This window comes from Neltuma alba, unplaced genomic scaffold (assembly GCF_004799145.2).
Source record: "Neltuma alba isolate B1F8T4 unplaced genomic scaffold, ASM479914v2 tig00012505_pilon, whole genome shotgun sequence".
In the NCBI taxonomy this organism is placed as follows: Eukaryota; Viridiplantae; Streptophyta; class Magnoliopsida; order Fabales; family Fabaceae; genus Neltuma; species Neltuma alba.
This window is the reverse complement of record NW_021636973.1, coordinates 466,866-494,704: the sequence shown is the minus strand read 5'-3', so window position 1 is coordinate 494,704 and position 27,839 is coordinate 466,866. Positions and strand designations below refer to the sequence as shown.

The 27,839-nt window shown below is 31.6% G+C and overlaps 2 protein-coding genes and 1 pseudogene across 2 annotated transcripts; 2 read left to right on the top strand and 1 right to left on the bottom strand.

Annotated features, from left to right (window-relative positions):
* Positions 1–1,449: 1,449 nt before the first annotated feature.
* Positions 1,450–3,761, bottom strand: LOC114727713 (inositol oxygenase 2). Its single transcript, XM_028914425.1, has 11 exons — positions 3,587–3,761; positions 3,326–3,470; positions 3,153–3,234; positions 2,795–2,999; positions 2,531–2,590; positions 2,374–2,426; positions 2,159–2,281; positions 1,974–2,043; positions 1,806–1,884; positions 1,632–1,713; positions 1,450–1,531 (listed from the first exon to the last, which is right to left on the bottom strand). Exons 1-11 carry the CDS (start codon positions 3,615–3,617, stop codon positions 1,505–1,507), a joined length of 957 nt encoding a protein of 318 aa, XP_028770258.1. The 5' UTR covers positions 3,618–3,761; the 3' UTR covers positions 1,450–1,504.
* On the top strand, positions 3,356–12,712 carry LOC114727714 (inositol oxygenase 4-like). Its single transcript, XM_028914426.1, has 11 exons — positions 3,356–3,401; positions 10,787–10,812; positions 10,926–11,007; positions 11,126–11,330; positions 11,516–11,575; positions 11,677–11,729; positions 11,851–11,973; positions 12,084–12,153; positions 12,243–12,321; positions 12,410–12,491; positions 12,619–12,712. The coding sequence occupies exons 1-11, from the start codon at positions 3,381–3,383 to the stop codon at positions 12,643–12,645; spliced, it is 828 nt and encodes a 275-aa protein (XP_028770259.1). The 5' UTR covers positions 3,356–3,380; the 3' UTR covers positions 12,646–12,712.
* Positions 12,713–19,516: 6,804 nt separating this feature from the next.
* Positions 19,517–23,136, top strand: LOC114727659 (inositol oxygenase 4-like; annotated as a pseudogene).
* The last annotated feature ends 4,703 nt before the right edge of the window (positions 23,137–27,839 follow it).

Here is a 27,839-nt window from a genome sequence, read left to right as displayed (position 1 = left end):
TTAACTGCTTCCTTGTGATTGGAAATTTTTTTTTTAAACAATTATATCCATTTCTAGATCTCATTACAATTCTCTTGAAAATATTTATGCTAAAGTATACATTTGGTCTTTTGACTTTGTATATGATTTTAATTTGGTCCTTTAACTTTAAAAAGCATGCATTTAGTCCTTTAATCCTAAAACTATTAAGTTTCAATGATGATTTTTTGTAACAATCATGTATTTTTTAAGAATTAAACTTAATATGTTAGTATTTGAGAATGTTTTATCAACATTTAAGATCTTAATGTTATCATTTTTTAAAAAAATTTTAGGATCAAAAGACTAAAAATATACTTCTTAAAATTAAGAGATCAAATTAAAATTTTGTATAAAATTAAAGTATTAAATATATACTTTAGCCAAATATTTAATGCGCACAAACAGATCACTGAGATCAGGTTCGCCTCCGGCGTGCAAGGCAAAGTGCTTCGGAAGTGTGTTCATCATAACCGTCCGATGTTGATGAACGCCCTTCCCAGGCCCTTCAATAGGCCATTTGGCCACCGGAGGGGATCCATTCGTAGAGAAACACTTGATCAATTATTCATTCTGTCGGCGCCCGATTTACTGAGAAAATAGCCCTAATAATGAAAAATTACATATTCAGTCGGTGCTATCCCTCTCACTCTTTGGCCGTATATTGCTAATAATAAACGTGAAAAAAAATTTCAAATTTTGAAGTGCAATTAACATGTGAGATCCCATTTCTAAAAACACAAATTTCGTAATACCTCATATCATAAATATAAGAGTTAATTGATTAATTTGAATAGATTAAAAAGATAAATCGAGTTAGTTATTTGTATTGAATAAACGTTGTCTTTCTTAAAATATTATTTCTAATCAAGTTTATTAATTAGAACTACTATTATTAGAAGTATTATTTTTTAAAAAATAGATAAATATGAAAGATAAAGTAGACTGTAGTCTTATATTTGCGATTATTTACTTAAATTTTTACTTGGATTCAAAGATACTCACAAAAATAAAATAAAAAAGAAGCAAAAGCGTGACATCGGTTATTTTAGCAAATTCTCGTTAATTATCAAAATGTAAACAGATGTGAGGCCCACCATCAGAAAGTAACAAATGTTTTCTTAAATAAGCTGTGTGACTTTTTTGCTTCCTTGTAGAATTTTGACCGATATTTTTGCACCCGACATGCATATTCACTACTATTTTATAACTATACACTCTACAAGGACCGACAAGCTAATATATAATATATATGCCTTTATTTAGATAGACATGACCAGAAATAATTTATTTATTCTATCTAATTATAAAAAGGCACATACGCCCAAAAAGAAAGGAAAGAACAAAAAGGGACAGCAACTCTGAGATCTCATATCATTAAGTAATTGACTATCTGATACCCCCCGACCGCGCCCTTAACTGCTTCATCTCCAACATCTTCACAAGTTCCCCTCCATCTAAGCTTCTTCTTCAACATCTTCAAGTTTCACCATCTGAGTTTCTCTGGGAAATACTGCAGATCCATGCACATAGAAAATAAATACATACTCACAAAGGGAAAATAGCAGACAAAATTCCAAATGGTTGAAGAAGTAAAGTTAATAAGTTCTCACTTTTTTAATGAGGGATTGATAGTATGGCTTCACTTTTTCCACATCTACACGAACTTTGCTCTTACTGTACAGATCATATTTGCTGTATAATGAACAGAGTCGGGTTAATTTGTAAGATTACTAACCAATTACAACTAATTAAGAATCTGTATTGAGATTATGAGAGAAGCATACTTGAATATTTTGACCCACTTCAGATTCTCAACATCTTCTTCGTTCATCAAGTGGCTATATGCACCTTCCTTATGCAAAGCTGCAAAATTTATTGTGTTAATGTCATCATATTTGCTTGCAGAATAGAGAATATTAACAATGTGCTTTGAACTCGATGGAGATGCTTACGATAGAAAGAGTGATATCTGATAACGAACAAAGCTGCTGGAGGCAAAGTGGTGCCGTTTTCCTTAGCAACCTGCAGATTCCAGTGAACCATTGATTAGATCTTCGTCATTAACATGACATAAAATGAAGAAGACTGGCTCCATGAAACTAGTCTGGTTCAGGATATGATGTTGAAGATAACTCACCAAGTACATATAATCATCATGTCCCCATGACATGACCACGTTATCAAGTCCACAACCTTTGGAATAGACGCCATTTTTGGTGTTGTAAGAAGGATTGTTGTAATCTGGGTTGTCCTTGAAATACTGCAACAAGCAAAACAACTTGTGTTAGATGAATCTCAAAATTCACAAAAAAGTGGCATTTACCTCTGAGTTTGTCAGAAGGAATTACACACCTTATGGTGCACATTTGCTTCATCAAAAGCACAGCCAAGAGGGAACGTATCTCCTACAAAAATTTTCAAGCAGCATTCATTTCAGATGTTGAATTCTCTCAGTGACATACAAAAAGAATACGTAGGTGAGTATGCAAATAAATGGACCAGTTCTTACCAACAACAGCCCATTGAGGAAGTCCACCAAATTGAGGAAGGAGAAGGATCTTTCCAAGATCTGTAAGAAAGAACCAAAAGAATATTCTTCAACCAGTTCATTTTTCCTTCAAAGTTTCCAACTTTTTTGATATTTAAAAGATGGGCCCAATTGGTGGCATGTAAAAAGTAGATATATGGACGATTTTGCCCAAAAGTTTTGAGTTTGACCCATAAAATCTAGATAATAAAATGAAAGATATAAGTATTAGACAAAATAATATACCATGAATAAGAGCGGTCAAGTGCAACCAATCTTCATCAGGATAATCTTTTCTTATTGCCTCAGCAGATTGCAATAAATGCTCAATTTGAGGTTCATCCAAATCAGGATCACTTTCATCCACAACTTCATTCAACAACTCACAACATTCCCATATCCCCATCTCTCCTTTGTTCAATTTTCCATACTCTTCTCTCATTTTCTTCACCTGCAACAACATTCAAAATTTCACCACCATGCTTAACTGCAGTTAAAACTATGTGGGCCCTCTAAGGGGACCCGTCTCAATACTTATCGTATTGATGAGGACCATGATCTTTTTGCATTAAACATAGTTTTTTTTATTATTTTATGGGCTTACAAAGCTATATGTTTGGTGGATGTGCTGAAGCCTGTAAAACTCCTCAACGCCTTTTTGCCTCTCACTTTCTGCATCATAATCTCTGCATAAACAGAAAATGGCATTGTGAGATTCAAACTAAACAGATTTTCTTTCTCTTTGCTGATCAGAAACTAATGAAAACAAAATGAGACCTGAAAGAGTGGCCAAATGAGTTGATTTCTTCTGGGGCTATAAATCCATTCTGTGATGCAGATTTTGGAAGTGGAAATCCACCATCCAAAACGAGCTCATTGTTGTTCTCAGCATGAAATAAACTCTTCTCTCCAAAGTTTGAATCTGAATTGGAAACACAGAACAAATAAAAGCTTAGTTCCGAGAGAACAAACATAACAACAACAATGACGAAGAAGAAGAAGAAGAAAGCAAAGAATGAAGGATGAAAAGGATCATACCAAGATCAGGCTGCTCAATGAGAATAGTCATTGTTGTGAAAGAAGAAGCCCAGAAAATGAGGAAAAAGAATGAAAGAAATGAAGAATGAAGGGAGGAAAGACTTTTGAAAAAGGGTGTGTGTGGATTCAGATGTTGACAATGGTGGTATTTATACCGAAATTGAAGAAAAGTCCTTGCCTGAGAATTAGGAAGCTTGGAGTCCTCATCTGAAAAATACAGATAATCATGATCTTACTCTTTTTGCAATTCTTTAAATCCTAATGCGAAAAACCGTACCATATCCCATTAAATCTTACAATTCCAGCTAACTCTCATTGAATCCTTTAAAAATATCCCCCAACGGTTGGATATCGCTGACGTGGACAAGACAAGGTTAATTTGCATCACTTATCTCCAATCATCTCCTTAAGTGAAATTTATCAAATTGAATTAGTTGTTGGTATTTTATAATTAGAAAAGTTTAAATTAGACTTTTAATTTCATTACTGCTTCGTTGTTTGGTACTTGGAAAAAAAATTAAAAAGCCTCGTTTGGGGGGATAAAATGGAAAGAGGAAATGAAGTATAAATTCATTAAATCGTATAAAAAATGAAGTAATTATATAGACAAATAACATTTTTGTCCCGGAGTAAAAATAATTAAAAAAAAGGAAATACTAACAGCAACTGGGTTAAGTTTGATCTTTAGAAAAGCTAAAATACAAGTCTTGTACACGGGAAAAAATTGTCGTTATACTGTACCAATGAGACAATTAGTATCCATTGATAATGATAAAAATAATAAATATTACATTTTTTAATTTTAATTTTTGTATTATATATATTTTTAATTTTTACAACCAGAGAGATCCTTAAAAAACCTGTACAGTTGTACTTTCGTGTATTGTAATAATCCATTGGACGTGAAACGCACGGGTGAATAGGATAGCCAGAATGGGCTTGGAGAATGTGGGGTTAAAAACTAAATAAAAAGTTCGTGAGGGGTGCTCATGCAAAACGTGTAGGAAAAAAAGATGAGGATGAGTCAGTCTTGCGTGGATCAAACCTGGAGATGTGTTTGGTGGCGCAAGCTGTGGAATGAGTAAGCATCTAGTCATGACCGTATGATATTTATGACCTTTTCTTTTCCTAACCATAAAAAAAAAATTTTTTTGACATTTTTTTTATTACTTCTGACAATGATATGCTGAATCAATGGTACATGGATGTATCCATCTGTCCAAAATATTAGGAAATTAAGTAGGCTTGGTTATTTATCAATGTTCATTTTTCTTTATTTAATCTGTTTTCAAGGTTTGATCCAAAAAAATCAAGAGAGTTATTAATAATAAAATTAATGAGTGGTTATGTTCAAATCAATTTTTTATTTTGCTGTTTTAATTAATATAGAATAGGACTTTTCAACCAAACATGATATATTCGTAACAAGAATAAACTTGGGTAAATAATAACAAAAAATAAGCTGCTCATTCCTGTAGATGATTTAGCAAAAAAGTAAAAAAATTCCTTGAGATGAGATATAAACCGTTTAGATTTAATTTGAATGGTTTATATTTTTGAAATTCATTTGAAAAATTTAATTTAAGAAAATAGATGTTAAAAGTTGTTTTTAATTCACCCTTCATTTACATTTGTTAAAATAAACAAATTTAAGAATAAAATATAACAAAGTATTTACCGTTTAATTTCGTTGTTGATGCATGGTTCATATTTTGAAATGAACACTAAATACTAACAAGTGTTGGTCCAGTTAGTAAGAAGTTTACTTATAACTCATGAGATAGTGAATTCAAATCCTGTTGCTATTATGAGAACCTTGTTAATAGGTGATTTATAAGTACTTTCTGAATTTTGAGGTTTGCTTTCATCATAATAAATTCTGGATCCAACTTATCTAAAAATTTTTTTCACGTGGAAAAAAATGGACACTAAATTATAGGGAAAATTACAAAAAAGACCTTGGAATTGTAAAACGCAGATAGGGACCCTTGACAACTTCACTTTGGGTTTTGACAACTTCAGGGCATATCATTCTTGTCAAAACCCAAAGTGAAGTTGTCAAGGGTCCCTATCTGCGTTTTTACAATTCGAAGGTCTTTTTTTGCAATTTCCCCTAAATTATATCTTTAAAGATGGGCCCAGCATCTTTTCACAAGAGAAAAAAACTCGATAACGCTTGAGAAAAAATTAGACATTAATCTTTAGGTAGGATCAAGCGGAAGAAATGTATTTGTTGTTTTAGATAAAGTTAAACACAGTTGCAGCCGGCGGGGACACAATTGGCACACCCGTGCAAAAATGTAGAGAAAGAGACCACTCTACCACTTGTTCATATACAATAATTTTAAATAAATTTTTTGAAGGTTGGGATTTAGATTCTCTTGGTTGGATGGAAATTTAGGAAACGCTATTATAGTAATATTGTCTTCCTTTTAACACTTCAATCATCTTCTGAATTCTGATTTTAAAGAAAAAAATCATCTGAACTTATACTCATTTTTTTGAACTCTAATCTATTGATTATACGTATGAAGAGGATTTGTTTGTTTTTTTTTTTCCAATTAAGGGACATTTTCCAATGCAAATGATTAAAATAAGAGAAAATGACAGAAAAATATTTGTTGAATATGAAAATGACAAAGAGGTGATTTTGACAGATTTTAGCTTGTCAAAATCATTATTAAAATAATAAATATTTTAAGAAAATTACGACATATATTATAAATAATATAAATAACTATTTTGACTAATTTGCTTAATTTCTTTAAATCAGTAGGATTATTTTTTCTTCATATGGCCGTGAAAAAAGAAACTAATTAGATATATCATGGAGGATACATCAGTTTAAGCCTAATATAATTGACATGGGAATGTCATAACGCTAATTATGATGGATTCTTAATTGGATTGTTCAATATATATTCACAACTGAGATTAATTTACCTGATAGATCTGTCCAAGAATGTGTTAATTAGATGGTTAAATATACTCATAGTTAATTTATTCCATATTTAGAGTTCTAAAATTGGAATTTGAATATTATGGGACTATATTCCGATGAGTGATGAGGCAACAATGGATTATAATAAAGTAAAGGTTACGAAATTATGATCCCCACATATTCTAATTTTATGAAGAATAATATGAATAAATGTCACATTGTGAGGATCCCAAAAAAAAAAATCATGTGGATTTTTCGTGTTTTTTGAAAATATATACTAAAGTTCAGGAAGAAAAAAAGAAAATATATACTAGAGTTCAAATCTTTATCTCTATTAAAAATATTTTGAAAAGAGATTCTTTTAATTAAGACATATATTAGAATAAATTTCAATTATTAATTTACCTTTCAACACAAGAATTTCAAAATTTGGCTAAAATTGTTTGGAAGAATTTGAGAGTTTGTTTTTTTTTTTCCTTCTGAATTTTACTTTTTCTTCATGCAAATAGTTACTTCCTCCTGTTGTTATTATAAGAGACCTTCCAGAAGATATTTTTTGTCCTTTTTACAAGACCATTTGATTTCGATAAGTATTAAATATTTTATATATATACTTATATTTATTAAGAGCAGTGAGAAAAAGTAGAAATTAATATAATATTAAAAAGCATTATAGTTAATAAGGATAATAATAGAAATCATTTGAATTTTATAACAAATTTAATATTTTTAATTATTTTTATTATGGTGTGAATTAGTTAGAAGTTTCTTATACTACCTCCGGTCCTAATTATAAAAGCCAGTTGACTAATTTAAGGAAATTAAAGAAATAAGTTGAGTTAGTTATTTGTCTTAAATAGTTGTTGTTTTTCCTAAAATATCCTTACTAATTAAATGTATTGACTAGAACTCTCATTGTTAGAAGGGCTACTTTGAGAAAAAATATATAAATATCAGAAACAAAGTGGATTGTAGCCTTATATTTAGAATTAAAATAAAAATCCAATAGAGTCTTATATTAAGGACCGGAAATAGTAATAAGGAGTAGAAGAAGTATTTGTTTAATGTTTTCATAATATTGTAAAAGGAGCTTAAGTAATTAAGTACACGACGGGGGCATAAAAAATTTGATTGAAAATATGATTAAATGTGTTTAAAAATGCAATTTGTAGCAAACAATGAGTCTAAAATTTTAAAGCATTAATACAATTTTTAGTCTCATAAGTTTGCTTTCATTTTAGTTTTGGTTCCTCAAATTTCAAACAATAAATTTTGGTCCATCAAGTTTTTTTTATATCAATAAAAGCCTTGATCATTTTGTCCTATGAAGGATCAAAATTTGTAGTTTGAAAATTGAGGGGCTAAAACTAAAATAAGGGTAAATTTGAGGAACCAAAAATTATATTAACCTAATTTTAAATTATAAATTTAAATAATTTATATAATCTCTTAAACTTACATTACTAATATTATATGATAAGCAAAAATATGCTTTGAAAATTTTTTTATCTATTTAAAAAAAAATTGCTCCGCAGGGAATGTCACCCTTGATTCGTGGTCTGACGCTGTTTGTCTTTTTGTTCGTTATTTCTGTTGTGCCTGTTAGAAAAATCATTGAAGTAGGGCATGGACCCGGGTGACCCGTCCAATTTTCCCGGAACCGCTCTTGTCATCACCTTCTGCTCCCTAAATCTATAGCGTACCGTACTCGGTGTAAAAATGAAAGCCGGCCCCCTTTTTTTTCCAAAATCAACATCCTTTATTATGAGGTATTTTTTTGTTTTGCAAATATCCTACAATAATTTTTAGTGCGCTTAGCGCTCAAAAATATTTTTCAGCAGTACCCTAATACTACCTCCGGTTCTTAATATAAGATCCCGTTTGACTTTTAGTTTGGTCCTAATTATAAGACTCCAATTCATTTTGTCTCTTATATTTATGCATTTTTTTCCAAGATAGTCCTTCTAATAATGATAGTTCTAACCAACACACTTAATTAGCAAGGATATTTTAGTAATGACAACACTTATTTGTTACAAATAACTAACTTAACTTACTTCCTTAATCTCCTCAAATTAGTCAACTGGGTCTTATAATTAGGACCGGAGGTAGTATTTAGCAAGCTATGCTGTAAACTATTTTTTCAACGGCATCCTATATTCTAAACTTAATTTTAGTGTATCCAGTAGTAATAACACCCAATATCTTAAAATTAGTTTAAATTACTATGTGCTACTGAAAAAATACTACAAGTCCAACTTGCTAGATACCAGTGGGTGTCACCGGAAAAATATTTTAAGGTATTAAATACAATAAAAATTATTTTAAGATACTTAATGTATTAAAAAATAGTTTAAAATGATAGATATTAATTTTTTAAAAAATGGCCAGCCTCTATTTTTATACTCAAAACGATGTAATGTCGGGTAAGGGAGGAAAGTGGATGGTACAGAGTAAGAGAGGAAAGCCGGTTCCAATTTCTTCTCAGCTTGATTCTTACCGCTTCAACGTGGCTCAACCTCTAAAATGATTTTCAACCATAAAATGAGGATCCGAGGCCTAAAATCATTGGACAAGACATTTTTCTAATGAAGGATTGGAATGTCATTTTGATCACATTTATCCCAAAAAAGTTTTACAGACTCAAAATATTTCTTATCTACCATGTCACGAAAGGACACACAGAGAGTCTGGCAAACTCTCTGTTTTACAGACTTTGAACTGGGGGGTATACATGTTTAAGGCGGAAACTCTGATCTGCTTAGCTTAAAAAAATCACTGGCATAACGGATATTATTTACTGATAAATTATCTTTTCTAGTGCCTCTGATAACAGCTAACTGACTAATTTAAATATATTTAAAAATTAGTTAAATTAATTATTTATAATATATTGATGTTGTTTTTTCTAAAGTACCTTTAGTATTCATATGTATTAGTTATAATTACTATTTGATGAAGTATTTAATATGTGCAACTACTATAAAGACTATCTTAGGGAAAAAAATAAATATGAGAGGAAAAGTGAATTGAGATTTTATATTTAGGACCAAATTGAATGTCAAACTAATTTTTATATTAAGGACTGGAGGTAGTATATCTTTTTTACCATGATTTTTTTAAGCCTATCAATCTTTTTACATAAGATGTTTATATTTAGGTCCCAAATGAGAAAATTAATTAACCACAAATTTTAACTACTCGTAAATATCAAAGTTTAAAACTTTGCCGTGTAAATAAAGAAGAAAATAATTAATTTTTTTTATTTGTGTCCTGTTTGTAATTCTTCTTAATAGCAAATCCTATTTGAACTTTACTAATTATTGCAATGATTATTTATGAATAAAAGTAAATTCATACCATTTTATATCACGAACACCTATCTCTTACGACTTTATCCAAATTTGCGAAATCTGACAACCTTGTACCAACTAATTAGCCTAATGGGGGTGTTTGGGAAACCCAAAACCATGGTTTCAGAAGCACTTTTCCGCAAAACGAGGTAATCTCCTCCACATATTTACTTCGTAATCCGTAAAAGCACTTCTGAAACCATGGTTTGGTTTCTATCCAAACATCCCAACAGTCTTCTGTCCTATATAATAACAAATCTAATTTGAACTTTCCTAATTATAATTTAACAACTAATTAAATTTAATGTATTTCTATACTAGAGATGACTGGAGATAAGTGATACAAACCTTAATTTCGTATTCCACGTCAGAGATACAACTGTTATGAGATATTTTTGAATGGTTTATTAAGTTGTGCCTATGTAAGAATTAATCAGATTGTTCATTTTAGCTAAGATTAAATAATTTACCAAAAAGGGTTGGATCATAGTTGTCTGTTTTTTCAGATGAGGACACACCAAGCTTCCTAATTCTAAGGCAAGCACTTTACTCCCATTTGATTATAAATACCTACATTGTGAACATCTCAGAATCCACACACGACAATTTTCAATAGGCTTCATTCTTTAATTCTTTTTCTTCGTTTTCTTCGCCTCTTCTTTCACAATGACTATTCTCATTGGACAACCTGATTTTGGTATCATCATTTTCTTTCTTCATTCTCTTGCTTTCTTCTTCGTTGTTACTTTTTCTATGAGTTAAGTTTTTATTTGCTCTGAGTTTCCCAATTCAGAGTCAAACTTTGGAGAGAAGAATTTGCATTCTAAGAACAACAACGAGCTTGCATTGGATGCTGGGTTCCCTCTGCCAAAATCTGGGTCACAGAATGGATTTATAGCCCCAGAAATCAACGCGTTTGGTCACTCTTTCAGGTTTCTTTTTGTTCTTATTAGTCTTAGAGTCTTACTCTCATGCAAGCTGATCCGTAAAGAGAAGTAAAATCTATTAAGTTTGAATCTTATTATGGCACTTGCTGTTTATGCAGAGATTATGATGCAGAAAGTGAGAGGCAAAAGGGTGTTGAGGAATTTTACAGGCTTCAGCACATCAACCAAACATATGACTTTGTAAGCCCATAATAAACTACTATATTCTCAGACTTTATGCTTTGCACATATGGCCTACTTAGTTTTACTTGCATTTATACATAAAAACATGGTGTTGAAATTTTGAATGTTGTTACAGGTGAAGAAAATGAGACAGGCATATGGGAAATTGGACAAAGGAGAGATGGGGATATGGGAATGTTGTGAGTTGTTGAATGAGGTTGTGGATGAAAGTGATCCTGATTTGGATGAACCTCAAATTGAGCATTTATTGCAATCTGCTGAAGCAATAAGAAAAGATTATCCTAATGAAGATTGGTTGCATTTGACTGCTCTCATTCATGGTATATTATTCTATGTAATGTATTCATTTATGATGGGTCAAACTTCAAACTTTTGGGCATTATTATCCATACATCCACATTTTACACGTCACCAATTGGGCCCCATCCTATATAAATATCAAAAGTTTGAAAATTTGAGAGAGAAAAAGGACAGATTGGAGAATAATCTTGGCTCTTTCTTTCAGATCTTGGAAAGATCCTTCTCCTTCCTCAATTTGGTGGACTTCCTCAATGGGCTGTTGTTGGTAAGAACTGGTCCATTTGTTTGTATACCCACTTAAGTATTCTTTTAGTATGTGGCTGAGAATTCAAATCTGAAATGAATGCTTCTTGAAAATTTTTCCAGGAGATACGTTTCCTCTGGGGTGTGCTTTTGATGAAGCAAATGTGCACCATAAGGTGTGTAATACTGCAATTCCTTCAGACAAACTCAGAGGCAAATGTTACTTTTTGTGAATTTTGAGATTCATCTAACAGTTTCTTTTTTTTTTTTTTTGGGTTTTGTTTTGCCTTCTTGTAGTATTTCAAGGACAACCCAGATTACAACAATCCTTCCTACAACACAAACAATGGCATCTACACTAAAGGATGTGGACTCGATAACGTAGTCATGTCATGGGGACATGATGATTATATGTACTTGGTGAGTTCTCTTAAAACACATCATGTCCTGAGCCACATCGTATTCGTGAAATCTGGCTTCTCTATTTTATGTCATATTAATGACGAAAATCTAATCTTTGGAATCTGCAGGTTGCTAGGGAAAATGGCACCACTTTGCCTCCTGCAGCTTTGTTCGTTATCAGATATCACTCTTTCTATCGTAAGAATTTTGATGGAGTTCAAAGGACATTGTCAACATTCTGTGTTCTGCAGGCATATATAATGACATTAACACGTTAAATTTTGCAGCTTTGCATAAGGAAGGTGCATATACACACTTGATGAACGAAGAAGATGTTGAGAATCTGAAGTGGGTCAAAATATTCAAGTATGCTTCTCTCATGATCTCAGTGCAGATTCTTAGTTGTAATTAGTTAGTTATCTTACAAATTAAACTGACTCTGCTCATTATACAGCAAATATGATCTATACAGTAAGAGCAAAATTCGTGTAGATGTGGAAAAAGTGAAGCCATACTATCAATCCCTCATTGAAAAAGTAAGAACTCTATAAACTATTACTACCTTTTTCCTTTTTTTTTTTTTCTCTAACCATTTGGATCCTTCACTGCTATTTTATCTTTGTGGGTATGTATTTATTTTATGTGCGTATAATGGATCTGCAGTATTTCCCAGCAAAGCTTAGATGGTGAAACTTGACGATGTCGAAGATGAAGCTTAGATGGAGGAACTTGTCAAGATGTTGGAGATGAACTGTGAAGGGCGTAGGCAGGGGATCATATAATCAAATATTTAAATGATACGAGATCTCAGAGTTGTTATCCCTTTTCTGTTCTTTCCTTTTTTTTGGGGGCGTATATGCCTTTTTCAATTTGATGTAATGAATAAATTATTATTTGGTCATATCATATCTATCTACATAAAGGCATGAGTATATATTACACTACACTGCCTCCGATTCTTAATATAAGAGCTAATTGATTAATTTGAGTAGATGAAAAAAATTAGTTAAGTTACTTATTTGTAATAAATAAGTGTTATTTTTTCTAAAATATCCTTACTAATTAAATGTATTAGTTAGAACTATTATTATTACAATGACTATCTTAAAAAAAAGGATAAATACGAGAAACAAAATAAATTAGAATCTTATATTTAGAATCAAAATAAAAGTTAAATGAGTTGTTATATCAAGGACTGGAAATAGTATATTACCTTGTTGGTCCTTGTAGAGTTTACATCTTCATGAAATATATGTTTTCCATATTCTTCCAATCTGCCAAACAATATATATATATATATATATATATATATATAGGTAGTCGTTTAAATTAAAAATTTGTCACCCTAATTATTGGAGAGCAATTTAACAAGAAGTCCATTGAAACATTCTAATTATATTTATGCCTCGACTTGTATATAATTTTTTTGACTGGCTAAAAAAAGCGCTTGTTGGTTAAAGCTGTCCGCTAATTGGTGAGCATAGTGTCATGCGACGAGCTAAAGGGCCTTGGTGACTGATGAATATTTTCAAACATGATATTGTTTTTAAGATATTTTAATTATTTATTGGCTAATGACAAATCTTTTGTACAATTAGTAATAGTAATTATATTAAAATTGAAAGAATTTAACGTGCAGAAAACCCAAATTCGTAAATTCCAAGTCTGAGAATTTTGCAGACCTCTCCCTCCCTCTTTGTTTCCATCTAGTAAATTTTTATAGTTTGCATGCGCAAAAAAAATTGTTACTTAACATAATAAATATAAGTAACTTGGCTTAAATATTTTTCCCTTAAGAATTACTGTCTTAAGGAGAGATTTTTTTTTTTTTTGACAGGGAAGAAAGACAAAAATTAAACGTCACACGCTTGGTGATATGGAAGGGACATAATTCTCGTTGGCTAAAAAAAATGAAAGGGGACATAATTCTTTCTACCTTCAATCTTTTATATAAAAACTAGTTTGACTTTTAATTTAATCTTAAATATAATATTCTAATATTCTTTATCTCACATATTTATTCATTTTTCCTAAGATAATCCTTGGACGTAGTAGTTACACATGTTAAAGGTTTTATCAAATGATAGTTCTAGCCAATACACATGATTAGTAAGAATATTTTGGGAAAGACAATACCTATTTATTATAAATAATCAAGTTAATCAACTAGTTCTTAGATTAAGAACTGGAAGTAGTATAAGAGCTAAATAACTATTTTGGAGATATTAAGAAAATTAGTTAAGTTGGTTATTTATCACAAACTTGTGTTAGCTTTCTTAAACTATACTCTTTAATCATATGCATTAGGTGATTGGAATTATCTCTTAGTGATAAACCTTTACAATTAATAGAGATATTTTGAGAAAAAAATATAATTAAATTCAAACTTCAACTAATTCTTATATTAAAAATTGGAGATAGTATTATACATAATGATCTAAGCCTCGTCTTGTCAAAATGGTAAAAATGTGTTTTATTTTCATGTTATAATGCGTGAATTATATAATACCAGTAACCGTTATCCAACCTTACTGTTATCATTTATTTGAACACATCAAAATTATTTTTTATTCATAAAAGTAGTTATTTTATTTTCTTTCATAATCTTCATCACATCGATCATCGAACAATCTCAATGTTAATAGCTAGATCAATAGAGAAATTTTTTCTGAAATTGTTAAACTTGACAACGTTATATCCAACTATTAACCTTACAAAGCTTTGTTTCCTATGTGAAAACAAATCTAAATTCAACTTTCCCATTTATAATATAATTATTAATTAAATTTAATGTCTTCTAATACTCCTCCGGTTCTTAATATAAGGTCTAATTAACTAATTTGAGTAGATTAAGAATGTTTGTTAAATTAGTTAATGTCATATGTTTTTTAAAACACTTTGAACATCTTCCTTAATTCTCTCATTCTCCCTCTTGCTTGATTATCATTGCAGAATATTAATAGGATTAATTTGAAAAAAATTTTGGTAAATATATGAAATAGGTCTTATATATAGGACCAATATCAACTCTTCAACCAATTAGGTCCTAACTAAATTCATTCTCTTGTTATATCTTCCTTTAACTCGGCTTATATTTTATAGCCAGTCCTAAGCCCGAGCAAAGGAGGAGGGTTGTGTTAGGCCTTCGATAGCCAACATAAAACTTTGTCGAATCTTTTATAACATGGATCAACAAAGAAATTGTGCTACTGCTAGGTTGTTGCCCAGAAGAGTACAGTGAGAAGTGAGCAAGAGCTGCTGTGTTGTCCCCCGAATGTAGTGTTAAATGAGCAAGGGCTACTGCACTCTTATGGATGGAGGCGATTAAAGAAGTTAGTCCATGAAAGCAAGATCATGTTTGACATTTGGAACATTGGGACCCTGTATAGTAAATCAAGAGAGGTGGTGGATGTAATGGACAAACGAAAGATTAATATTTTATGCCTCCAAGAAACTAAATATATTGGAGAGAAGGCTTTCGAATTTACTAGTGGTTTCAAACTTTGGTACATGGGAATGGTAGGTACAAGGAATGGAGCTGGCATTATCGTCGATAATGAATGGAAAAAGAACGAGGTGGAAGTCAAAAGGATAGAAGACAGAATTATTTCTTTAAGAATAATCATGGGGATGGATACTATCAATGTGGTTAGTGCATAAGCACATCAAGTAGGGGTAGAAGACCATTTTAAGGAGAAATTTTGGATGGATATGGAGGGTTTGATTCAAAGCATACCACTCATGGAAAAGATTTTTATTGGGGGTGATCTTGATGGACATGTTGATAAAGAAGAGGGACAATATATAGGGGTTCACGATGGTATGGGATTTGGAGTGCGTAATAATAAAGGAAAAACTATTATTGATTTCTCCCTCACGTACAATCTCAAGATTGTTAACACTTGCTTTAAGAAAAGGGAGGAGTATTTAATCACCTACAAGAGTGGAACCTCTAGGTCGTAGATTGATTTCTTTCTGGTAAGGAATTCTGATAGAAAACTCTGCACAAATTGTAAAGTGATTCCTAGAGATGGCGTAACAGCACAACATAGGATACTAGTTCTTGATGTGCGTATTAAGTGTATAAAACAAAAGCGCCAACAAGTGTCAATTCCAAGGGTCAAATGGTGGCAGTTAAAAGGAGAGAAGGGAGAGACTTTCAAAATGACTCTTTTAAAGGAAGGAGTGTGGGAGCTACAAGGAAATGCTAATCTTATGTGGACGAAAATAACTAAGAAGGTTCAGAAGGTAGCTAAAATTTTTTTGGGTGAATCAAAAGGTCGTGGTTGGCGAGATAAGAAGATATGGTGGTGGAATGAGAATGTGCAAGAAAAAAATCAAGCATAAGTGGGATTGTTTTAAAGCAATACATTTGTGTAATAATGCTGAAAATTAGGAAAGGTATCGTATAGCTAAAAAAGAGATTAGGAGAGTAATGGGTGAAGCTCATTCTAAAGCTTTTAAGGAGTTCTATAAGGATTTAGGGACTAAGGCTAGGGAACACAAGATTTATAAAATCACAAAGAATAAAGAAAGAAAAACAAGAGATTTGGACCAAGTGAAATGTATAAAGAACGAAGAAGGTAGAGTTTTGGTTATTAATGGTGATATTAAGGATCGATGAGAAGCCTACTTTTTAAGCTATTTAACAATGTGGGTGAAGGATTGACTTGTGAGCTTGAAGATTTGACAATTGGAGAACAAGAACATAATTTAGCTTTTTATCAAAAAATTCAAGTTGGTGAAGTTATGGAAGCTCTTAAGAAAATAGAAAACAATAAAGCAATTGGACCTGATGGTATTCCTATTAAAGTTTGAAAATATTTGGGTCAAGGTAGTGTGCTGTGCCTTACTAAGTTATTCAATGTGATATTGCATTCTAAGAAAATGTTTGATGATTGGAGAAAAAGTACTTTAGTACCTATTCATAAAAATAAAGGGGATATCCAGAACTGTGCTAGCTACAGAGGGATTAAGCTTATGAGCCATGCCATGAAATTGTGAGAGTAGGTTGAGATTGGAGACTTATATTTTTGAAAACCAATTTGGGTTCACGCCAGGAAGAGCGACAACAGAAGCGATTTATTTATTAAGGGGGTTAATGGAAAAGTACTTAAGCCACAGAAGAGACTTGCATATGATTTTTATTGATTTGAAAAAAACTTACGACCGTGTGCCTAGATGAGTGTTTTGGAGAGCCTTGGAGAAGAAATGTGTGTGTGTCGCTTATATCAAAATCATACAAGGCATGTATGAGGGAACTAGGGTTAGAATGCTGAGTGGTGAGACAAAGGACTTTTCTATAAGGATTGGCCTAAATCAGGGATCATTTTTGAGCCCTTATCTGTTTAACTTAGTTCTCGATGTTCTAACTGAGCATATTAAAGAAGAAATCCCTAAATGCATGCTTTTTGCTAATGGTATTGTTCTATTGGCTAAGTCAAAAGAAGAGATTATCACTAAACTTGAGACATACAGAAGAACCTTGGAATAGAAGGGTTTCTGTTTGAGTAGAAGCAAGACAGAATATATACATTACGTTTTTGATAAGAGACAAGTCAGAATAGATTTGGAGGTCAAATTGGGAGATCAAATCATTTCGCAAGTGGAAAATTTTAAATATTTGAGATCAATTATACAAAAAGATGGTGAAATTGATGGAGATATTAGTCATAGAATTCAAGCTGGTTGGTTTAAATGGAGTGATGATGCCTCTATCGTCAAAGCATTCAATTAAACTAGGTCCCAATTAATTTATAGTTTAGGATCGACCTAGGTCATTACTTTCAAGGAGCAAGTTATAGGTTTCTTTAGGTAAAAATTTAGGTGATAAAGAAAATGCAATAAATTGAACCTAAACTAAAATGCAAAATTCTAATTCTAAATGTAAGATGCAAATGTCCTAAAATCTATATGAAAATTAAATTAAACTAAATGAATGCAATGCAATTTTTGGGAGGATTTTTTTTTAAAAATTAAAATAATAAATAAGAAAAATTGACTAAAGAGCAAAGAAAATTAACAAGTAAAAATTGAGAAGTTTCTCTTCGGTGAGATAGAGGGGACAACTTGGGATTCGCATGGATTTAACCTTCATAACCTTAAGTAGTTAATTAGATCAAAGGAAAGTGATAAAAGAGTGGAATTAATAAATTTAATCACCTATTTGAAATAAAGGGAACCCTCAATTTCAAAAACCCTTAAACTATTAGAGAACTCATAATAGTATAAGGTTGGTTAATTCAGCTTATTAAAATCAATAAAAAAATAATTCAAATTAATTTTGGAAATTATGTTTGAAATTATCCAATTAAACAATCAAACAATTAACCAACTTAATTCAACAATTAAGAGGCAAAAGAACCCAAATTTTGCAATTCAAACCACACTGATAATTAAATTCATAATGAAAACTCAATTATAAATTCAATTAACAATGCAAATGTTCTAAACATAAATTCCAGCAAGCATCTCGGCACAAATAAGATCCAAATATCAATCTAATCCAAGAATAAAAATGACAATCTAGGACTAAATTGTATTACAAAAATACAACTCAAAATTATGTAAAACTAAATAATCTCAAATCCTTGAATTAAAAAGATAAATGGAATATCACTCCCTTATAGTCTTCAAGTGTTAGCCCAAGACTCAAGCCTCTTCCATGCTCCTCCTAAGGTGTCTCCCAAGCAAGTTTAAGCTTCCATCTCCTGGGTGAGAGGTTTCCGTCTCTCCGTAAGTGAGTGAGCTTGTGCCTGTGTGCTTAGTGTTCCGGCACCTCTCTCTCCGGCGTTTGCCGGAAGGAGGCTGTCCGGCTTGGGGGTTTTGTTTTGGGGGTTTAGGATTTCTGTTTCTTCTAGTTTGTTTTTGTCTTCTGTGATTTGGGGGGTGGGCATTAAGGAAAGGTTAGTCCGGCTGGTGAAGGAGAGAAAGGAGGAAACGATGTGGATGGTAGGTTATTTAACGACACTAATACGGTGGTTAGATGACCGCAAAATTGAAGACATTCCTCTTGCTATTTCTTCTCTCTTAGTTGCCATTGATCAGGTATGGCTTTTTGAATCTTCTTCGATTTGGTATCACTGGCTTTGGTTTCTGGTAGATCCTCTCAGTTACAGTTGCTTTGTTTCGGGTTGGTGTTGGTGGTGTTGGTCGGAATCTTTGGGGGCTACTGCGATGCTAATGCTGTTGTTGTTGTTTCTCTCCATGCGGCGGTGGTTGCGTGGGGCCTGTGTTTCTGCTCTTTCATTAGCAGAAAGGAGATCAATAGGGATGGGACCGATGGGGTGGTTCTTTGAACCCCCATCCCTTATTTCCAGCGAAGTTTACAGTGTTCCTTCGCGTTTTCTGGCGGCAGCAACAGAGGCGGCGGCTCAGTGGCTCTCTAAGTGTGGCTTAGAGTTAGGGTTTGTGTTGGTGGTGTTTTCTTGGGCTTAGGGTTTTTTGTTGTTTGGGCCTCTGTCCCTCTTTTGTTGTGGTTTCTCTGTGGGACTGTTTGTTGGTGTTCCTTTAATATATTTTCCTTTCGGTCAAAAAAAAAAAAGTTTAAGCTTCCATCAACATGTCTCCTCCTCCAAAGTTGTTAGATGCCACAGCCATGAATGATGAGGTATAGATGGGAATTTAGTCAAGGAAAAGACGTGAATTGATGATGACGAGAGGTGATAATAATTGTTGGGTGAATATAGAATGAAAAATGAGAGAGGACATGAGACTAGAGGAATGGAAGAGATTTTACGTTGTCCCTCGGTGTGAATAGAGAAGGAAAAAGTATATCTAGCGTGAAGCCTTGCTCTCAAATGAGAAAAATATTTTAATGGGAGAAAAGAAAATTTTTGTGAATCCAAAACTTAAGTCTATTAGTAATTAATTGATCCACTTGATATTAGTCATTGGATTGTGCTTAAGTCCCAAGAAATAATCTTGCACCATTGGATTTCCTATATGCTTTTTCTTGACCTACAAGAATTTAAGTGTAACCATTAATGTAGATTATATCCAAATATAATCAAAAATTAAATATTAGATATGCACAAAAATTAGGCAAGAAATTATGAAACTTTCTAAAAATAATCTTTCTAAAAATATGAGACTTGTTTCCAAAGAAACAGAAAAAATTAATTCCAAGTCAAAAATAGGAAATCACAAAATATTTATATTTTTAATCCAAAATCTCAATTTTTATGAAAAATCCAAAAATCAACCAATTAATTCAATAATGCATAAAAATCCATTTAAGCTCAAAATTATCATTTAAATCCTAAATTAATATGGGATAAAATATATAAAAATTGGGCTTTATCATGGAGAAAAGCGACACGGAGTTATTTGTGAGAGGAAAGTACCTAATAAGGTCAAAAGAAAGTTTTACCGCATTGCTATAAGACCAATAATGCTATATGACGGTGACCGATGGCCTTTAAAAGGACAACATAAACATAAAATGACAGTTGTTGAGATGAGAATGCTGAGATGGATGTGTGGTCAGACCCAAAAAAAAAACAAAATCTGTAATGAATATATATGAGAAAAAGTTGGAGTAGCTGCTATTGATGAGAAAACGGTAGAAAACCAATTGAGATGGTTTGATCACGTGCAAAGAAAGCCTTTGGACGTGCCAGTGAGAAGAGTTGACCAAATAGTTTGGAATCCTCTATAAAGGAGTAGAGGAAAGCCGAAGACAACTTTTAATGAAATCATTGAGCGAGATCTTTCAATTAACAATATATCTAAAGATTTGTCTTTGGATAAGTTTCAATGACATTATGCGATCCATATAGCCGATCCCACCTAGTGAGATAAGGCTTTTTTGTTGTTGTTGTTATTATATCTTCTTCCTTTGTTTTGACTTTTGTACTAAAGTTTTGCGCTGTGTTTTCAATTCAGAGTAACACAATGGGGAGAAGAATTTGCATTATGAGAATAACACCGAGCTTGGATTGGATGGTGGATTTCCACTGCCAAGATCTGTGTCAGAGAATGGATTTATAGCCCCAGAAATCAACGCACAAGCATTCAAATAGTTGACGACAAACAATGTTTACTATCATATCCACTCATTCATTTGGTCACTCTTTTAGGTCTGATTTTGTTGTTCTTATTATTGTTCTTAAGTGCCATGCAAGCTGAGATCTGAAAAAGGGACAGAAAATCTGTTAAGTATGAAGCTATAACAAATGGGAATTCCTGTCTATGCCAAGATTATGATGCAGAAAGTGAGAGGCAAAAAGGTGTTGAGGAATTTTACGGGCTTCAGCGCATCCACCAGACATGACTTTGTAAGCCTACAAAATCCGTAGCCTGTGTCTGCAGAATCAATATCAGTACAGAACATTAGTTAACACTTCACTATTTATTTTTCAAACTGTGCGTTGTACATGGAGAATCCACCTAGGTTCGCACGCACCTTTCCACAAAAAGCCATATTTCATAATATAAAAGCTAGTTTGACATTTAACTTGATCTTAAATATATGACCCTAATCTACTTTGTCTTTTAAATTATCCATTTTTTAAAAAAGAATCCTTACAGTAGTTGCATGTTTTAAAAATTTCATCAAATAGTGATTCTAACTGATAAACATGATTAGTAAGAGTATTTTAGAGAAGACAACATCTTTTAATTACAAATAACTGACTTAACTAATTTTTTTGATCTATTCAAGTTAGTTAGCTAGCTCTTATATTAAGAGCGAGAGCTGGTGTTAAGAAATTGCACTTCGAGGTTCATTTCTTAGATTCTTTGTCATCTATAGAGGGCCCACCTAGTTTCAGTTTCACTTAAGCATGGTTGTGAAATTTTGAATGATGTTGCAGGTGAAGAGAATGAGGGAGGAGTGTGGGAAATTGGACAAAGGAGAGATGGGGATATGGGAATGTTGTGAGTTGCTGAATGAAGTTGTGGATGAAAGCGATCCTGATTTGGATGAACCTCAAATTGAGCATTTATTGCAATCTGCTGAAGCAATGAGAAAAGATTATCCTAATGAAGATTGGTTGCATTTGACTGCTCTTATTCATGGTATATTCGATATTATGTTGATACCCTTCATTGTATACTCTAGGTTTGTTGTGTCAATCTTTAAATTTTTAGGCATAATCATCCATATATCAAAATAAAGTTAAAAACTTTGAAGAAAAAAGTGACTGGTATAAGAATATTCTATTGGTTTTTTCTCTCAGATCTTGGTAAGATCCTTCTCCTTCCTCAATTTGGCAGACTTCCTCAATGGGCTGTGGTTGGTAGGTAATCAATGCTCTGTTTGTGTATTAACCCATAGTTTTTTCCCCCCTATGTCAAGAGGAATTTACAATCTCAAATGGACGCTTCTTGAAATTTTTTACCGGAGTTACATTTCCTCTTGGTTGTGCTTTTGATGAAGCAAATGTTCACCACAAGGCTTTTAACTTCTGACAAAAACTCAAAGAACTCAAGATTATATGTTGTGATATTTGAACAATCATCTAACCCAAGTTTTGTTACTTGTTGCAGTACTTCAAGGAGAACCCAGATTACAACAATCCTTCTTACAACACCAAAAATGGCGTCTACACTGGAGGCTGCGGACTTGATAAGGTAGTCATGTCATGGGGACATGATGATTATATGTACTTGGTGAGTTCTCTTCAAGTTCATGTCCTAAACCACACTATATATTTATGGATGAAGATCTAATCAAAGGTTCATTGGAATTTGCAGGTTGCTAAGGAAAATGGCTCCACGTTGCCTCCAGCAGCTTTGTTCGTTATCAGATGTCACTCTTTCTATCATAAGATTTTTCAGTGTTCATAGTACATTGTAAATATTTCCTGTCCTGCAAGAAAATATGATGACATAAGCGTTAAATTTTGCAGCTTTACATAAGGAAGGAGCGTATGCTTCTTATATAGTTTTCATAGATACACAGTTATACAGCTTTTTAGTGTTGATCATTTAGATCAGACGAACTTAAACTTCCTTTGTTTATTATACAGTGAGTATGATCTGTACAGTAAGAGCAAGGTTCGTGTGGATGTAGAAAAAGTCAAACCATACTACCAATCCCTCATTGAAAAGGTTAGATTTATTAATATTTCTTTTTAATCATTTCTGGTCTTTTACTGCGATTTTCTTTGTGGGTATATATTAATTTTTTGTGGCTGGATCATTTTTCAGTATTTTCCAGCGAAGCTTAGATGGTGAAACTTGAAGAGATGTTGGAGATGAAACGGTACGGTGGAGGGCAATCAGCAATGGGTTGTGATTGTACGGTCAATTAATGATACAAGAGAGATCATTTGAGTGTTTTTTTTTGTTAGGCAAGGGCATCTTTCTATTAAAAGTAATCTTATTCGAGATATTATTAGTACTAAATATAGATATTTCTCTTAGTGAGAATTTGAATTTTGATTTAACATGTTATGAAAAACTATCTCTTTTCATTAGAGCTAATATCCCTCTTTTCTTTTATCCTCTTCTTTTCGTTCTTTCTGGGCCTTTTGTGTCCTTTTCATTTTGATGTATGAAAAAAATAAATTAGTATGTGGTGGCACCAATAAAAGCCTAAGCAGATATGTTATGTATCTTAATGGACGGTCCACCATTCCGTGTAGCTTTCATATCCTTTGGAAATGCAATCAATGATTCAGATTAAGCGAAGACTTATTGGAAGACTGATTCTTAATGACCAAATTCCAAAATTATATTTTCAGGTGAATTATTATTTATAGATATTACTTCCATGTTTTATAATAAAAAAAATGAGAATTTCCCCCCAAAAAAGATAATTAGAATAATAATTTATTTAAATCTAAATTATACCATATGAGAAATATTGAAAAAAAATGCTATAATATATTTTATAATGCTCCTCTGGTCCTATTTATAAGTCATTTCTAATATGTTTCATGCAGACTTAAATTTCATTAATTCTCATTTAAAATTCGACAACTTTCTAATTTTATCCCTATTTAATATATATTATATCTTATGTAAACAAATTCAATACAATAATAAATGAAGAGTAAAATTGTACATGTACATAAAAAATTTCTCTCAGTACCCTATAAATAAGACTAAAAAATATTTTTTCTTTTTATCTTATAAATATGATCAGAGGAGTAGCTCTTAAGAGATCCATTCTGCCTCTCATAATGATCTCTACCAGTTGAATATTTTAAAAGATGATTTAAATTAACGTGTAACTGGTAACATTTTTTGTTTCTATTTTTAGTTGCGTGTGAAAGCTGGATGGAGAGAAATTATCATTGGCGGTGTGTGAAGATGATAGGCTTGCACTTTGAAATGCATTTTTGTTTCTATTTTTAAGCAACGGAATGATGTCACTTGCAAGTCATTGCTTAATTTTTTATCCATCCATAAGAAGAATAATTTCAACTTCATCATATTGATTGATTAATTATACCGTTTTTATGTAACGAAAAAGTAGATGAAAAATTATTAAAATAAAGGTCAACTGAGGAATTGGGTTTGAAGATAAATAAATAAAAAAGAAATTATACCTATTTTATTTATTTTTTTATAAAAATATGTTTTAAAAAAACAAACACAACCTTTGATTGATTGAATTTGAAATTATAATAATATTTGATTTATTTTTAAAATTTTGCCTTGAATTATTGTGAATTAGATAAGTCTTTCTTAATAAATTTCTTTAAAATCACACCTCGCATTTTTTTTTAACCATTTGAGTGATATTGCCATTATAAATTAATCTTTTTTATTTTTTTTTCTGCTTATCCAAACACTAAAAAGACAAGAAATTATGGCTTCACTTTCCCATCTCCTCTATTGTTGTCTTTTCCAATTTTCTCGCATATTCTACGCAAAGTGTGAGAGTGTGGCTGCACAAATAATACTACTATTTATACCCTGACAATAAAATAATACTTCTTGAGTCTTATATTTAATATAAAAACTAATTAACTGATTTAAAAAAATTAAATTAATTATTTATAAAAAACTGTGTGTTGATATGTGTACAGAGGGTTTGGAAAAAATATAAATTTGTGAGACAAAATAGATTAAAATATTTTATATATAAAATTTTAAGCAAACTTTTTGTATTGGAGGTAAATCTTTTTAAGATATTATGGGGTATCAAATATAAGCACATCTCCTAGTAGAAATTTAAATTTTAGTTTATCACGTTGTAAAAGACTAATCCAATTTACTAGACCCAATCGCTATTGGTAATTAGAATCTTATATTGAGTAAGGTTAATACAATTTTTTTGGTTTTGGTCCTCAGATTTCAAACTTATATTTTAGTTCTTGAAATTTAGTCCATCTCATGATTTTAGGCCTTGAGATTTAGTCTGTCTTGATATATTGATATATGAAAGTGTAACAATGTTAAAATTTGCTCAAACGTCGTAACAGTATTAAAGTAATAATATGGAATCACCATACAGCACATAACCAAAAAGTCCTCAAAACACAACGCAAAAAATGATTGTACAGTGGAGATAGGTTTTTAAAACGCTACGTAGAGCAAAACTGTTTAAAAGAATAGCGTGGAAAAATGGGGCTAAATAACTATGTTTTGAGAACCTATTCTTTTTCTTTTTTTTTTCCTTTTTTTAAATCCTCTGTTATTCATACAAGATTCAAGTAGATGTTATTTGTGAGTTCACATCACTATTTTAATGCTGTTTACGATATTTTAGTAGATTTTAACACTGTTATATCTCTAGGAGATTAACGTTCTATGGCAAATTAAATTTTAGGGACTCAAATCATTTGTTTGAAATTTAAAGAACTAAAACCAAAATAGATATAAATTTTATCGACCAAAAATTATATTAATCCTAATGTCGGAAAAAAAAAAAAATCTCTCAAGTAGCTCTTTTAAAACTGGAGGTAGTAGCGAAGTATATATCCGGTCCAGAACGAATTATTAAACTTATTATTTATCATACTCTATTATTTTTGTTTCTTTCAAAATGCCAATCATACACTTAATAAATACAAAACTGAGACCCAGGTGGGCTGGCTTTGTTTCACAACCACTCAATGTCCTTGTGGTCACCACTTGTTTCAGCTTTTGCTTGTTTAAATTAATTGGTGCCAGATTTCAGATGGAGACAAGTGCCAAATAAGAGATTATTCAGAATTATATAATAGTCCTATAGAGAGAAACACTTTCCTTTCTTGGCCAGGGGAAAAAAACATTAAATGTGGCATTTGATGATATGGAATGGACAAAGGGAATTCATATTTGTACATCATGGTCAAAGCTAACTAGCTAAGGGGTCGTTTAATTAATGTCTATTTTCATTTTATAGTGAATAATAAAATATATAAAATTAATTAATTCAACTTTATTATTATTCTTTAGATGAACACGTCAAAAATTAATTTTCATTTATAAAAAAATATTTTATTTTCTATCATAATCACCGTTCTTTTTGAATAGACAATATCTTAATGCTAGTAGGCTGTTCAACAAAAAAAAAATTGCCATCTACATATCATTTTATTCATACAAAATGTGATGAAAATAATTTATCATGACAAACACATACTTCGGAGATCAAATATTACCTCTCTTACCCGAAATATAAGATTTAGTTATGTAATTTATTTTGATATTAAATATAAGATTTTAATTCACTTTACTTTCTAAATTTATACTCCATATGATTCTTAATATAAGACATTTCTAAGCTAAATCATAAGTACCAATAAAAATAATTAAAAGCATCAAATTTTGCATAACATTCAAATAATTTTTAATATTACTCGTATTAACTATACTAAATTTCAATATCATAATGATTTCTATTCTCTCACAAACCCTTATTAAAGATAGGCATGTATGGGAAAATATCTAATGCGAAGTGAAACTATTAAAACGCCTTACAAAAAAAAACTTCTTGTAACATGGAAGGACTAATATTTTTCAAACGGTCATAATTGATTATATATGCTAAGCTATTTTCATTTATAAGTAGTTGCAATGTAAATGATTGAGGATGATATCATAAAAAAAATAAACAGACACTTTTATAAGTAATTAGCTTTTACTTAACTATTTTTTTAATTGATATAAATTAATCATTTATTTCCTATATTTATGCTAAGAACACGTCGTATTTTAACCATGACTTGATCACTAAAAAATTGATATTTTTAGTCAAAATTGAAATTCATTAATTTTCAAACTGACAGTACAGCATCATCTAAGGATTACAGTACTTTATCAAAATCCACCTCCTGTTCACTAGATAGAGTTGATCAAAAAAACAAAAATCGACATCCATATTATGAGAAGATTTGGCCATAGGATTAGCAAGGACCAAATCCTATCTAGAAACACGTGTTATCAGTTCTTGCCAATCTCAATGTGTACGACGAGTTTGTTTGGAATAGTTTCTAAGTAACTTTTTATTAATTATTAACAGAATACGTGATAAGTATGTAAAGAAAGTTTTATCTTAACTTACATGAAAATATTTATACATCGCGGATCTAAACAAGTTCAACTATTTTTTGATATCCTCTAGACTGGTACACATTGAGATCTTTTGCTCCAATCGTGAGCTTGCACTTGAAGCCACAAATCCATCTTCCCTCCTCATCCCAAATTACACGGCCACATCCATGATACCCAAAACAGTCAAAACAATTGATATCTACGTATTATTTTATTCATATTAAATATGGGGAAAATCCTTTAGCTGGAAACCCAGATTTTTGGGAATCAAATATTAATATTTTATCCAGAAGGATGTTTTTATGGGCCTAGGCTCAAGTAAATGGGCTTCACCAGAGTGCGAGGGTCCAAATCAGTCCACATCTGACGGTGAGAAAAGACGCGGCTTTTGAAAGCGAAAAAGAGGCACACGTGCCATGCGCATGATCGCCTTCTCAGTTCTCGCCTTC

Bases quoted from the DNA above. Each gene is read 5' to 3' on its own strand.
- LOC114727714 (XM_028914426.1), top strand. From the start codon at position 3,381: ATGCAGATTTTGGAAGTGGAA. The intron at 11,974-12,083 runs GTGAGTTCTCTT...TGGAATCTGCAG, and splicing joins ATGATGATTATATGTACTTG to GTTGCTAGGGAAAATGGCAC. The intron at 12,322-12,409 runs GTATGCTTCTCT...CTCATTATACAG, and splicing joins AAGTGGGTCAAAATATTCAA to CAAATATGATCTATACAGTA.
- LOC114727713 (XM_028914425.1), bottom strand. From the start codon at position 3,617: ATGACTATTCTCATTGAGCAGCCTGATCTTG. The intron at 3,235-3,325 runs GTCTCATTTTGT...CTGTTTATGCAG, and splicing joins TCATTTGGCCACTCTTTCAG to AGATTATGATGCAGAAAGTG. The intron at 1,532-1,631 runs GTGAGAACTTAT...ATGGATCTGCAG, and splicing joins ATCAATCCCTCATTAAAAAA to TATTTCCCAGAGAAACTCAG.